A 15,577-nucleotide genomic window follows, 5' to 3' on the forward strand; every position below is an offset into this window, starting at 1 on the left:
TTTCTAACTTGTTACGACCATTTTTTCTATTTAAGATTTTAATGTCAAATTTTAATGTAATTTTGAAAAGTCACGTTCTCAACTTATGTGTTGTTTTCTCTTTTTATTCTAAGTTAGTGTAATTCAGCATATGGCTGTTTATGAAGATTTTGTAATAAACCATTCTATAAATACATGTAGTCTTTCACAATTTTTGACTGTATTTTTTAAATGCTGGGTCTACAGTAATTTTGTGATGCACATATTTTGTAATAAATTAGTCGTCTTAAAGATGAAATCAGTCTATTATTATTATTATTATTATTTTTTCACTTTTAGACTGTGGCAAGCATCACGACTGAAAAATGTTATCTTTCTACCAACAAGTTTCTTGCCTCGATTGAAGATACTTAATAAAAATATCCAATATCAAAGTGAAACTTAAAACAAATTTGTTTACCTTTTGCTGAAGACTGTCCCATGATTTGTTGAGTTCATCCATTTTATCTCCTCCATCATTACTGGATGGTTCAGGACGTCTGTCTCCAGGCGTCTTTCGGACCACACTCTTACTGGGATCGTGTCTTGGAGAGGAATCTCCAGGCTGAGATAAAGCAGTTGAAGTAATAGCTTTACTCTTGGAGTCCGGAGTAGTCTGATCAGGTAGCCGAGCTGGATAGTAGAGCTCTTCTTCAGATGGTGCGTCTGGGGTGTAGAACAGATCAGAATCTGTGTCAGGGGTTATTAGATGCTCCGAAGCAGGTGATTTTGAACTAGGATCTTGTCTTGAAAAGCTTGGGTGGCACTCAATGGATGGTTGACGGGTTGGCTGCTTGAAAGTAGGAGGGAGTTCCGATTTGGAGAGAACTTCTGAAGGAGTTGGTTTAGCTTCTGGGGCTTTTTTGGAGAATACTGGACACCAAGCAAGTTCAGTTGGCGGCGTGGGATGCCTTTTCTCTGCCTCTTCAATTGCAGCTGGTTTCTTCTTGGGCTTGGATTGTCTAGTTTGTGGTTCGTCAGCTTTTGTTGTACCCGGTCCCACATTGGTTGGCTTCTGATGAGATTCAGTTGCTGGATCAGGAGATTGAATGGGGACAAGTTTTTGCTTGCCCCTTTTCACTGGAGATTTTGAAGTTGGTTGAATATTGTCTGCAAAACGAACAGTCTTGACAGGAGTTGATGGTTTTTTTGGAGACAGGGTACTTGGTTCTTGAGGAAGTTCACTGGCTCCATTGCCTGGTTTAACATCACCTGAGTCTGTTATTGGAGGAAAGTCTGCTGCTTCTTCGAAGGGTGTTGTATCATCAGTCTCATCCAGCCCGGTCAATTGTTCATCTTTCGGGTCTTCTTTTTCCTTGGGTGTGATTCCAAGCACTTTGGCAAGGAACCCGAATGCTGTAAGACTTGTGGGAGCTTTGCTAGCCTGGACTGGCTCCTCCATTACATATTCCACACTGTTTGAACGTGATCGTGCTGGAGTTCCTGTTTCTGGGGTGTAAAATCCAGATGACTCCCCACTTGACATGTCCCCTTCTTCATCTGATTCTAACTGTTCTGGTTGATTGAACTCTATAGGATATGCCACTTTCACCTTGCCTGTGCCACTGTCATGAATTGTCATTGGCTTGTGTTCTTCATCTTGAATGTAGGCTACAGTATTTTCAGATAGATCTTTTTCATTTTCTGCAGGGAAAGCATTCATTGCTTCTCCAGTCCAGGGATCAATCACAACCAGCGGTTTCTGTAGTGGCACTGCCCTTGAACCAACTCTCATCGGTAAGCTCTGATTGGGTACCTCTTCGTGGATCCGGTAATCTCCAATTATTGGTTGATTGGAGCCACCATCAGGAGCGTCACCTTCAATGCCATCCAGCGGGCTTGCAGATGATCCCAGTGGCCTTAGCACGTATGCTGGCCCTTTCTCTGTAACAATCTGTTGCAGCATTGGTTGTTTCTCTTGTTTCGGTACATCATCTGCACTGTCATCTTTAGATCTTCTCTTTGATTCACCATCTTCGAGTAAATCTGCAAATGGCTTCTCTGCTCTGTAAATTTTCTGAGCAGACACTGTTTCATCAACTAAATCAAGCTCAGGCGGGTATGCAGTTTGATCACACTGTTTTATAGGGTCATGGACTCTCATAGGCTGGGTTGAATCTTCTGGAAGGCATGCTGTTACTTTGTCGTTCAGATCTTTTAAGTTCTGAGCTGGTCTGGCGACTAGAGTTCGTCCAGTAAGAGGCTCTGTGAGAATCAGGGGTTGGGTGAGTGGTACAGTCCGCGCACCTGTAATTACCGGTTGTTGTAAGGGTGTTGTGGTAGGGGATATAACAAAATCAGCTGATGGGGGTCCTGCACCGCCACCTGGTGAACTGCCTTGAAGCCCTTTCAATGGACTGCTCACCTCATCGATTGGTGTCAACACAAAAACTGGTCCTTGGTCAGACAGTAACTGCTGAATTTCTTCAGAGGGAGCCACGGAAGTCAGATGAGTGTCAATATTTTGTTTTCCCTTGCTGGCTTCTTTTCTCTTTGGTTTCTTGTCTTTGCTTTTCTGTGCCTTCCGTTTCTTTGATCCACCAGACGAGGAATTTGGAACAGCAATCTGGTCCTCTGTAAGAGACGGATCGTGAATTCTCACAGGTTGATCAGCTTCATCCGGTATGCATGCCGTAACCTCATCAGTCAGGTCATTCAAACTTTGTGCGGGTCTTGCAATGAGAGTCTGGCCTGTTCTGGGATCTTTCACTCTTAATGGTTTGGACATTGGTACATTCCTGGCTCCACTGACGATTGGTTGCTTCTTTGGTTCTGCATCTTCTGATATTACAAAATCAGACGGAGGGCCCTCTCCCTTGTCCAACGATTGCCCCTTTTTGCCCTTAAGGACATGTGATGGATCGTCAACTTCTGGTGTCAAAACATAGACAGGTCCTTGATCTGTAAGCAATTGTTCAATTTCTGGGGTGGTAGCACCAGGAGAAGCTACTGCTGTAAAGCTTTCTGTTACTGGATGTTTCTTCGTAGGCTGGGCTCCTTTAGATCTTTGAGATGAAGGTTTCACCACGTCATATTCTTCACTGACCTGTCCAGGTTTATCAATGCCAGCCTTCTCAGATGGAATGGCTACTTGGCCTTGTTTTGTTTTGGGATTGTTAAGAATTATCGGTTGATTGGTATCATCCGGAATACAAGCAGTGATTTTGTCAGTTAAGTCATTCAAACTCTGAGCTGGTTGTGCAATAAGCAGCTCCCCAGTTCCTGGATCTTGAACAACAAGTTTCTTTGCTTCTGGAATATCCCTAGCACCAACAACCACAGGTAGTTTTTGCTGCGGTTGTGGTTTTGCTGAAATCACAAAGTCAGTTGATGGTGCTCCTGCTCCCCCATTTTGGGGACTTTTTTCTTGACCCTTCAGTGGAGAACTCAAGTTTCTATCCATTGGTGTTAAAATATATACGGGACCTTGGTCTGTGACCAACTGCTTAACATCTTTACTTGGAAGTCCATCAGGTATGTCTTTTGTGTCCCCTTTGTGATCCATTGCTGTTCCCTTCTTCTTTCGCTTTTTGGGTTTCTTCTTCTTACTGGGTTTTTGTGACTGTGCAGCTTCTTCAGCCTTTTCAGATGGATCTTGCTTTGTGTGGGGATCATGGATTTGGATAAAGTTGTTGTTTTTGTCAGGTAGGCATGCTGTCAACTCCTCAGAGAGTTCTTTTAAATTTTGAGCTGGCCTCACTTCAAAGAATTCATGAGTTCCCTTATCCTGAACAACAAGGGGTTTTGACAAAGGAACAGTGCAAGCACCGGTCACAATGGGCTCCTGCATTGGTTGCACATCTGCTGATATATCAGCAGCTGCTGTTAGAGGGCTTTTTGCTCTAGTAGCAGCAAATCCAGCTCCACCCTTTGTTGGAACACTTGTTCCCGTGTGTAATGGCGTTAACACATACACTGGTCCACGATCACATAGAAGTTGCATCACTTCTTCTGAAAGATGTTGTGCCACTGGAACTTCATCGTCCAAAAGTCTGAATGGTTTGTGGACTGGGTACACTCTCTCTGCAGATGCAACTTCATCTACTGGCGAATACTCAGTAGGAACTGCAATTCTGTCTTCGTTGGTGTGAGGATTACGGACTCTGATTGGTTGAGAGATGTCAGGAATGAAAGCACACACTTCATCCTCAAGTTCCTTCAGACTTTGTACTGGCCTGGTTATCAGAGTCTTCCCAGTGTCTGGATCCTGAATCACAAGAGGTTGAGAAGGAAGAACTTTCCTAGCACCTGTTATCTGTGGAAGTACATTCTGTGGTTGGGTCTCTGCTGAGATTACATAATCCACTGAGGGAGACCCTTGACCTCCATCGGGGGCATTGCCGTTTATACCAGACAATGGGCTGCTCACTTCTCCATCAAATGGTTCTAAGATGTAGGCAGGTCCTTGGTCAGTAAGTAACTGGTTCACTTCCTTTTCAGGAGGTACACTGAAATTTGATTCATCCATATGCTGCTCTTCACCATTTACTGCAGATGGTAGTTTGTGAGCCTTCGGCAGCTTAGTTTGAGGTTTTTCAACTCCATCAACTCTACTAGGTAATACAGCTTCCTCAATTGGACCTTGACCATCAGATGGAATGGCCTCATCAGCTCGAGGTCTGTGAGGATAATGAACTGCGACAGTGCCTTGTGCATTATCAGGAATACATGCCGTTATCTCCTCACCAATATCATCCAGACTCTGTGCTGGTCTTGCGACAAACGTCTGACCAGTCTTAGGATCTTTGATGATCAGAGTTTTGGATTGTGGTAAATTTTTAGCACCTGTGACTTCTGGTTCATGATCCTGTTGAGAATCTTCAGGAGATATTTCAAAATCTGCCAATGGCATACCTTCATCATCAACTGGCAGATTTTCTTCTTCAGATAGTGATGGTTGGAATGCATTTATGTCCATGGGTTCCAGCGTGTAGATTGGTCCCTCTTTGGCCAGGAGTTGGAAACAATCCCAATGGGAGTCTTCCTTATCAGGGGCATCTTTCATTTCTATTTCCCCAACTTGAGCTGGATGTTGCTCTGAAAGCTTCTGAGCCAAATGTGTTTCCGATGGTCTCTGTACTGCTGATGATTCATGACCAGGAACATTTTCTGTTGGAATGGCAATTTGATCTTTCTGTTTCTTTGGATCATGAACTCTCACCGGCTGGTTGGCATTGTCAGGAATGCATGCTGTCAGTTGATCATCAAGGTCCTTCAGGTTCTCAGCTGGTCTAGCAACCAAAGTTCTACCTGTGTTTGGATCGCTCACAATTAGTGACAAAGTCTCTGGAACTTCTCTAGCTCCAGTGACCATAGGATGCTGTTGTGGTAGTACCTCTTGTGATACAACAAAATCCGCAGATGGAGGACCCACTCCACCATCTGGCGCACTACCCTGCTGACCTTTCACAGGACTGCTCACTCCGTCATAAAATGGTTTCAAAACATAAACTGGTCCTTGATCTGTCACCAGTTGACAGACATTTTCAGAAATGTGTTCGGTCTCTTCTTCAGTCTTTGTGTGTTCATTCGATGGTGTCTGGTTTGGTTTAAACTCAAAAGCTGATATTTGACTCAAAGGTTTCTTCTCAAAATGCGCCCTTGATAGAAATGGAGTTGATGTCTGAACAAGTTCACCAATGATTTTGAATGAAGAATCGTCAAGTGGCTCACTTGTTTCCATTTCTTCAATAGGCTTAGATACTGAAGCTGCTCCTCCAGGTTTTGATTGATGGGAGGATAAAGATGACATTGGAACATCAGAATCTTGGGTTGTTGAGGGCAAGGATGCATCTCTAGATTGTGCAGGAAGGTCTGCAGATTCCTCATCTGCACCATCTAACAACTCCTCAGCAATCTCTGTTGGTAAAGCTACAGCGACTTGCCTACTTGCAGGATCGAAAATCTCCATGGCTTGATCTTTGTTACCATCTGGCACATATGCACTGACTGACCGCTTGAGATCATTCAAGGACTGGGCAGGCACAGCGGCCATCATTTTCCCAGTTTTAGGGTCTTGCACCGTTAACAACTGCCCTTCAGTCACAGGTCTGGTTCCTACCACCCTTGGGAGTTGCTCATATGGCATCTCCTGCACCATGAGGTAGTCGACCCCACTAACTGCACCACCCGGTGTCGATCCTTGTTTACCTACAAGTGGACTGCCAAAGTGATTAGTGCTCGACTCATCCAGAGGTTTTAGAGTGTAGGCAGGACCTTTATCTGTAACAAGCTGGTGTGTAATAGGGCTAGGATCTACAACCATTTCATCTTGTGGAGAGACATGTTTGTCGGTACTGGCAGCATAGTCAGATTTTGATGGTTGTCTCAAGGTATGACCATCAATTTCTCCAGATGATAAAGGTTCAACTCCTTGCTTTTTAGGAGAAAACTTGAATCCTTGTGCAGCTTTCTTGCTGAACTTGGATACAGTTGCATCCTCTTTGATAGGCTTATGCAACAAGCCTTGATCAGCAGGCTCATGATGAGGTTGTGAAGAATCACTACTGGGGGTCCACGGTCTCTTCGTACCTCTTGCAGTTTGTGGATAATGGATCCTAGCTGTGTTCTTATCATCGTCTTTTACAAAAGCTACCAGGTTGGTTTCAAGTTCATGGGGATCAACTGCTGGGATGGCCTCCATGATACGCCCTGATTTTGGATCCTTGATTTTGATAGGCTTTTTAGCTGATATTGGTTTAGATGCTTTGAGTGTAGGTATCTCCTTTATTTCAATTCCAGTCAGGACTTTGCCTTTTTTAGCCGACTTTTTATTTTCTCTAACAGGCCTGAGAACAAAGGCTCTTCCTTCATCAGTGACAAGTTGCTGAGGTTGTTTTTTCTTCTGTTGCGATGGTTGGTCAGGAAGATACACAGACATTTCCTCCTCTGTAGGTTTAACTTCTGCAGGACGATGGATCTTCATTGTATTGTCTGCTGGATCAATAAACACTGTTGTTTTAGACAATAAATCTGATGGGTCTACACATGGCATGGCTATCAAGATCTGCCCAGTGTCTGGATCTTTGATTGTGATGGTTTCAAAAGGCACTTCTGAAACTGGTCTTGAGGAAACTACAGCAGGAACCTCATCCAACTTCCTCTCACTAGAAGGAATGAATGGGGTTTCCTGTATGTGTTGGACATCTGGCCTTAACACCTCAATGGGCATAAGTACATATGCTGGACCCTCTTCTGTAACCAACTGTTCTCCAGGAATTTCCATCTTCTCCACTGGGTCAATCTTGAAATGCAAAGGTTGTTTCTCAAGATAGGCAGTTATTTCCGTTGGTGTTAGCTTGCCTGCTTGTGGATAGTGAATCTTTAAGGTGTCTTCTTGATCGATAACTACAGTTGTTTCTGTCAGTAATTCTGTTGGACTCACACAAGGCACTGCTATCATAACATTTCCAGTGACTGGATCTTTGACTGTGATGGCTGCTAAAGGAGCCTCACTGACCGGTCTCGTGGAAAGTACAAGAGGAAGGCTGTCCAATTGTTCCGATGGAGAAAATGGAGTCTTACGCATAACTTTAACACCTGGTTGGATTGTGTTAACTGGTCTAAGAACATATGCTGGACCCTCCTCTGTAACCAACTGTTGTCCAGGAATGGCCCTCTCCTTAACTGGGTCAATCTTGAAATGCAATGGTTGTTTCTCAAGATAGGCAGTCAGTTCCTCTGGTGTTGGCTTACCTGCTTGTGGGTAGTGAATCTTTATGTTGTCTTCTCCGTCAATAACTACCATCGTTTCTGTCAGTAGTTCTGCTGCAGTAACACAAGGCACTGCTACCATAACATTTCCAGTTACTGGATCTTTGACTGTAATGGCCGCTGAAGGAGCCTCACTGACTGGTCTTGTGGAAACTACAAGAGGAAGGTTGTCCAATTGTTCTGATGGAGAAAATGGAGTCTTCTGCATAACTTTAACACCAGGTTGGATTGTGTCAATTGGTTGAAGAACAAATGCTGGACCCTCTTCTGTAACCAACTGTTCTCCAGGAATGGCCCTCTCACCAACTGGGTCAATCTTGAAATGCAAAGGTTGTTTCTCAAGATAGGCAGTTATTTCCTTTGGTGTTAGCTTGCCTGCTTGTGGATAGTGAATCTTTAAGGTGTCTTCTTGATCGATAACTACCATTGTTTCGGTCAGTAATTCTGTTGGAGTCACACAAGGCACTGCTACCATAACATTGCCAGTGACTGGATCTTTGACTGTGATGGCTGCTAAAGGAGCCTCACTGATCGGTCTCGTGGAAAGTACAAGAGGAAGGCTGTCCAATTGTTCTGATGGAGAAAATGGAGTCTTACGCATAACTTTAACACCTGGTTGGATTGTGTTAACTGGTCTTAGAACATATGCTGGACCCTCCTCTGTAACCAACTGTTGTCCCGGAATGGCCCTCTCCTCAACTGGGTCAATCTTGAAATGCAATGGTTGTTTCTCAAGATAGGCAGTCAGTTCCTCTGGTGTTGGCTTACCTGCTTGTGGGTAGTGAATCTTTATGTTGTCTTCTCGATCAATAACTACTGTAGTTTCTGTCAGTAGTTCTGCTGGAGTAACACAAGGCACTGCTACCATAACATTTCCAGTTAATGGATCTTTGACTGTAATGGCCGCTGAAGGAGCCTCACTGACTGGTCTTGTGGAAACTACAAGAGGAAGGTTGTCCAATTGTTCTGATGGAGAAAATGGAGTCTTCTGCATAACTTTAACACCAGGTTGGATTGTGTCAATTGGTCGAAGAACAAATGCTGGACCCTCTTCTGTAACCAACTGTTCTCCAGGAATGGCCCTCTCACCAACTGGGTCAATCTTGAAATGCAAAGGTTGTTTCTCAAGATAGGCAGTTATTTCCGTTGGTGTTAGCTTGCCTGCTTGTGGATAGTGAATCTTTAAGGTGTCTTCTTGATCGATAACTACAGTTGTTTCTGTCAGTAATTCTGTTGGACTCACACAAGGCACTGCTACCATAACATTGCCAGTGACTGGATCTTTGACTGTGATGGCTGCTAAAGGAGCCTCACTGATCGGTCTCGTGGAAAGTACAAGAGGAAGGCTGTCCAATTGTTCTGATGGAGAAAATGGAGTCTTACGCATAACTTTAACACCTGGTTGGATTGTGTTAACTGGTCTAAGAACATATGCTGGACCCTCCTCTGTAACCAACTGTTCTCCAGGAATGGCCCTCTCCTCAACTGGGTCAATCTTGAAATGCAATGGTTGTTTCTCAAGATAGGCAGTCAGTTCCTCTGGTGTTGGCTTGCCTGCTTGTGGGTAGTGAATCATTATGTTGTCTTCTCGATCAATAACTACTGTAGTTTCTGTCAGTAGTTCTGCTAGAATCACACAGGGCACTGCTACCATAACATTTCTAGTTACTGGATCTTTGACTGTAATGGCCACTGAAGGAGCCTCACTGACTGGTCTTGTGGAAACTACAAGAGGAAGGTTGTCCAATTGTTCTGATGGAGAAAATGGAGTCTTCTGCATAACTTTAACACCAGGTTGGATTGTGTCAATTGGTCGAAGAACAAATGCTGGACCCTCTTCTGTAACCAACTGTTCTCCAGGAATGGCCCTCTCACCAACTGGGTCAATCTTGAAATGCAATGATTGTCTCTCAAGATAGGCAGTTATTTCCTTTGGTGTTGGCTTGCCTGCTTGTGGATAGTGAATCTTTAAGTTGTCTTCTTGATCGATAACTACCGTTGTTTCTGTCAGTAACTCTGCTGGAATCACACAAGGCACTGCTATCATAACATTGCCAGTGACTGGATCTTTGACTGTGATGGCTGCTAAAGGAGCCTCCCTGACCGGTCTTGTGGCAACTACAAGAGGAAGGTTGTCCAACTTTTCTGAGGGAGAATATGGAGTCTTCCGCATAACTTTAACACCAGGTTGGATTGTGTCAATTGGTCGAAGAACATAGGCTGGACCCTCTTCTGTAACCAACTGTTCTCCAGGAATGGCCCTCTCACCAACTGGGTCAATCTTGAAATGCAATGGTTGTTTTTCAAGATAGGCAGTCATTTCCTCTGGTGTTGGCTTGCCTGCTTGTGGATAGTGAATCTTTATGTTGTCTTCTCCGTCAATAACTACCGTCGTTTCTGCCAGTAGTTCTGCTGGAGTAACACAAGGCACTGCTACCATAACATTCCCAGTGATTGGGTCTTTGACTTTAATGGCTGCTATAGGAGCCTCACTGACCGGTCTTGTAGAAAGTACAATAGGAGCATTGTCTAGTTTTTCTGAAGGAGAAAATGGAGTCATCTGAATGAGTTTCTCATCTGGCTGTACTGAGTTAAGTGGTCTCAGTACATACGCTGGACCCTCTTCAGTAACCAATTGTTCTCCAGGAATGTCCATCTTCTCAACTGGAACCTTCTTGAAGTGCAATGGTTGTTTCTCAAGATAGGCAGTTATTGCTTCTGGTGTTGGCTCAATGCTTTGGGGATGATGGATTTTCACTCTACCATCTTTAGGATCAACAAAAAGTATTGTTTGTGTGAGGAACTGTGATGGCTCCGTACAAGGCAGTGCCACCAGAACATCCCCTGTCAAAGGGTCTTTGATTGTGCGAGCCTTTAATGGCACCTCTGAGACCGGGCAAGAGGAAACTACCAAGGGAAGCTCAACCAGTTCAGAATCTTCCGAAGGAATGACAGGAGTCTCAAGCATGCGTTGAACATCTGGCCTTAATGTTTCGAGTGGTTTTAGCACAAAGGCAGGTCCAACTTGAGTAACTAATTGCTGTTGAGGTTCTTTCACTGCTCTTTCTTGATTGAGTGAAGATTTACCTGGAATAGCTTCCCCATCTCCTGAATCTTTGATGGGTTGAGCAATGAGGGCTTGACCTGTACTTGGTTTGAAAATCTGTACTGGTTGGTTTTTCGAATCACTAATGATGGCAGTAACATCTGTCTTGAGCTGTTGGGGATCATCAGCTGGAACAGCTTCGAGGATCTCCCCAGTTCGTGGATCTCTTATCAAAAGCTTTGACTGTGTTTTTGATACAGGTCTGAAAGTCATTGCAACTGGCAGGCATGCATCGGCAACCTCTCTTGTTATGATGTAGTCACCACCATCAGGGGCAATACCTTCTGAATCATCGAGGGGGCTTGCAGTTGCAGCCCCAAGTGATTTCTTGACAGACCTAAGTACATATGCTGGGCCTTGATTTGTAACAAGTTGCTTTGTAGGATGCTGCAAATGAGGTCTTGAAAGTGATGGTGTCTGTTCAGGATCTGCAGACTTTTCTAGAGGTACTATCACTCTGCCTGGATAATGGATCTTCAAGATGCCTTGATCTGGGTCTTTAATGTATGCAGTTACTTCTGTTTGAAGCTTTCTTGGGTCACCGCAAGGCAGTGCAACCATAATGCATCCAGTTAAAGGGTCTTTGATTTTTAAAGGCTCTACAGAAGATTGCAAGTTTGGTATGGATGTGATTACTGCAGGTACTTCTTTCAATTCATCCACATGGGATGGGATGAGGTGTCTTGAGCTTGGACTACTAGCTTCTCCCGTCTCTAAGGGACCTGCAGGATCCATGCCTACAACATCTTCTATTGGTCTTAGTATATACGCTGGCCCCTCTGAAGTTACTAACTGACTCTCTCTCACCTCCGGCTGACTTTGTTTGCTTTCAAGGAACAAAGACACTTCTCTTGGAGATGTTTTGGGAAGTTGTACTGACCATGTTTTCTCAACAACTGTCTTTTTATCAGCAGCAAGCTCAATATCCATTTCTTGTGCATATTGTGTTGCTTTAGGAGGATGGACTTGGCTAGCTACTGGATAGTGGATTTTCACTTGGTCAGGCTGTGTATCATTAATATAGGCTGACACCTCTCTTTGAAGGTCTTCTGGTTTATAAGCCGGAATAGCTTGCATGACCTCTCCAGTTGTTGGATCTCTTACTCTCAGTGATACTGATGGAGTTTGAGATACAGGTCTTGATGTAACCACAGCTGGTACATGATCCAGTTTTGCTTCCTGAACTGTTGTAGGTTCTGGCAGTTCTATCCCATTCTCAGTTACTTTCATGGGCTGAGAAAGATCCGTAATTGGTTTCAGAATGTAAGCTGGACCCTCTTCAGTAACCAGTTGTTCCAATGGCTCTTCCAACCCGACAGGGGTTTCAACTGGTTGTGCTACCTCAACTCTGTTCGTCTTAGGATAGTGAATCATCATCGGTGACATTTCATTTGGTTTGCAAAATGCAGTGACTTCCGAGTTCAATTGTTCTGGCCTTTCAGCTGGGTATGCCATCATGACTTTCCCCGTCCTTGGATCCTGGATCTTTAAAGGTTCAGAGTATGGAACAGTCACAGTGTCAATTATGGTGGGTACCTGCTGGGGGGAAGCCTCGTCTGAAATGACATATTTAAGGTTAGACGTTCTTTCACCTCCATCTGGAGCAGAACCATCTTGACCTGATAATGGGCTTGGAACTCCAGCTTCTTCACTTGGTTTAAGGACGTACACTGGACCTCTGGAAGTTACTAGCTGTGTTACCATAGGCTGCTCAGGCGTTTTTAGCTGACTTCTTGGCATTTCAGTGTGTTCCTGATCCTCAGACAGGAGATACGTCAAATTTGTTTTCCAAGGCTGTTGATCGAGGGTAATGTTCACAGAGGTCACCTGCTCAGACACTGGTGGGATGTCACCAACAGGCATAGCCTCAACTGCCTTATGTTTTCCTGGATCAAGTACAACTGCTCTTCCTGAGGCAGGTATGTATGCAGTTGGCTGATTATGGAGCTCTTGGACTTCAGACGCAGGTTCTGCAATCATGAGCTGACCTGTCTGTGGGTCCTGAATCACAAATGGCTTCTGAGCAACAGGTACCATGCTGGTTCCCAAAATCACAGGCATGCTGTCTGGTTGAGCTTCATCCAGCACAATATAGTCCACTACTGCTTGATCAAATCCTCCACCAGGTGCAGTGCCAGCCACCCCAGATGAGGGACTTAAAGCTCCAGCAGTATAATCTGTATCTTCAAGTGGTCTTAAGACAAATGCCAATCCCTTATCTGTCACAACTTGCTTCTGAAGTGTTGGTTCTTCTGCCATTCGCTGATGAGCAGGGTCAACTTCTAGAGGGAGTTTATGCTCCTTCTGTACAGCCGTCTCAGTGACACTAGGCTTGAAGGGTTTCCCGTTGCTTTCTTTAACAGGAAAAGCTTCTAGTGCCTTTTCCTTGTTCGGACTTAGAATCAGTGCTTTCCCAGATTGAGGTACATAGGCTGTAAGCTGACCCTGAAGCTCCAGTGGATCACTAGCAGGTTCTGCAACCATGAGCTCTCCAGTTCTAGGGTCCTGAATAACAAGCGGCCTGTCTGTATCTTTCACTGTAGTTACTCCAATGACAGCTGGTACCTTCTGGGGATGTACTTCTTGAACAACCACAAAGTCAGGAGATATGAGTGGTTCTCCCACGCCACCACCAGGGGTGGCGCTAGTCAACCCAGTCAAAGGACTCGACCCAATGCTTTGTTCTTTGCTCTGGAGGGGTCTTAGGATGTAAGCCAGCCCCTTGTCTGTAACCACATGTGGTTTCATCTTATCTTCTAGAGGAGTCACAGGTTCTTGTTGATGAGGCTTGAAGCTTAGAGCAGACTTCTGCGGACTTCCAACTGAAGCTTTTACTGTTTCATGTGGCAGTCCTTCTGAATCAGAAAGATCAATCTCATCCTTTCCAAAAGCCTCCATCTTGGCACTCTCAGGTGACACCCCATCAAGCTCACTCAAAGGCGAGACATCTTGAGGAGTCTGATAAAATCCAGGAATCATCGTTGGACTACCTCTCCTCATCAGCTGAGCCTGGACACCAAACTGAGGCCTTGTAATCAGCTGAAGGGGCGGATTGATCTTGGCATAGGATGCACGTCTCGCAGCTATCCTTGCTCCAGCCTGCTCTGTCAGCTTGTCTGTTTTGTCATTCAGTTGAAGAATCTCCTCTTCATATGTCTGGATTTCTGCTGCCAGAGCCTACAAAGAAAAATGTAAAAAAAAAAAATTAGAAATCAATATGAATAGAAATTATTCACTCACAAATTTTTGCAGAAGTAAAATTTACTGAGGTGCAAATACTACAGCCACAGATAAAGTCGGTCCCTAGGCAAAATAGCTCATCACGCCAATGTTTATATCTGGTTCCCTTGGCTTTACATGACTAAGAATATTTCTATTCACCAGGATGCAAGTTCATCGCCATCGATATCACCGGTACCCATTTGTACTCCTGGGTGGAGAGAAGCAATTATGATTAAGTGACTGACCAGGCCGGGATTCAAACCCACATTCTGTAAATTACAGAGTCGAATCCCACCGCCCTAGACTTTGCGACCACAAAACCCCAAAGCCACAATGAGGCATACATAATTTTATGAGGGCGCTTAGCTACAGCTTTAAGCTGTTTATAAAAAAATCAACAAAGAATTAAATTACATAGAAATGCAAATAATTAAAGCCACTTACATCATGTTCAGCTAGCTGTCGTTTTATCTCCTCAACTGTAGTTGGCTCAATGGGTGACGCCATCTTGTCTTGAGCTGCTTTTATCTTGGTGACCAAGACCTCCAGCTGAACGTCATACTCCTCCTAACAAAACACAAAATAAACAAGAACAAAATTACAATGTTTTCATCTTAAGATTGTACAAAACAAGTTCAGTGTAAACATTTGACCATGCAAAATTGCTAGCAATAATCGTTCAAAAAGTCTATTGGGAAAAGAACTAACCAGAACTATTATATAATACTGGATGTTGTGAATCATCCAGCGAATAATGCCTGAAATCTTCAAACGTAGTGATTAGTTCAAACAGTTAAATAAACCTCAACTAACCTGTTGTATGAGAGACATTTGTAGCTTCTCCTTATGCTCATCAGCGATCTGATGAAGCTGCTCTAGATCAACAGCAACTTCAGTCAGTTGAGGGTAAGAAACCTCTTGGTCAGGAGTAGCGGCAGTGGTGTCACTTACTTCAGTGGCTGGGGCAGAGGTGTGTTGTGGAGAGGTTGGTTTCGCCACGACAATGAACGCATGTTGAATCTGGAGCTCTTCTAGTCTTGCCTCACACATCTCTAGTGCTGACACCAAATCCTTTAAAGAAAACAAAACCATCATACAGAGGTAAGAGTCACTGCTGACAAAAAGGTCTGATGCTTTGTTCGTTGAAATGATGGCATTTCTACCATTTGGTAACCCCTAGATATAAGGAGCTTTTGGGAACATAATATCCTCAGAGCAGGGCTCCAAAAACAACAAGCTAAGATATATCTTGACAGTGAATTAATATTGATTGCTAAGCAAAATGTGATGTCACAATACAAAGCACTAATATTGACAATTCATCTTAAGATGAATCTTAGTGCTTTGTGAATCGGCCCCTCAGGATTGCTTTTTATCTGAAGAAAACAAATGTGTTTTTTCGACATGGAAAACATAAGGAGGACTGAATTCAGATAACAGCAAATTCTCGTTTGTGTACCATATTTAATTTTGTTAAAATCTCCATGTAGTGAAATTCTTGTTGTGACATCAATTACT

At 43.9% G+C, this 15,577-nt stretch overlaps 1 protein-coding gene across 8 annotated transcripts in view; it reads right to left on the minus strand.

Annotated features, from left to right (window-relative positions):
- Window positions 1-15,577, minus strand: part of LOC117288372 (nesprin-1-like) — a 210,338-nt gene that overhangs the window by 79,610 nt on the left and 115,151 nt on the right. For all 8 annotated transcript variants that reach the window (XM_033769230.1, XM_033769267.1, XM_033769236.1 and 5 more), the window contains 3 exons: window positions 14,873-15,130; window positions 14,504-14,626; window positions 440-14,014 (listed from right to left, as the gene is read on the minus strand). In XM_033769230.1, the coding sequence (XP_033625121.1) occupies window positions 440-14,014; window positions 14,504-14,626; window positions 14,873-15,130 (13,956 nt within the window). The remainder of the gene's footprint in view (window positions 1-439; window positions 14,015-14,503; window positions 14,627-14,872; window positions 15,131-15,577) is intronic.

This window comes from Asterias rubens, chromosome 1, assembly GCF_902459465.1.
Source record: "Asterias rubens chromosome 1, eAstRub1.3, whole genome shotgun sequence".
In the NCBI taxonomy this organism is placed as follows: Eukaryota; Metazoa; Echinodermata; class Asteroidea; order Forcipulatida; family Asteriidae; genus Asterias; species Asterias rubens.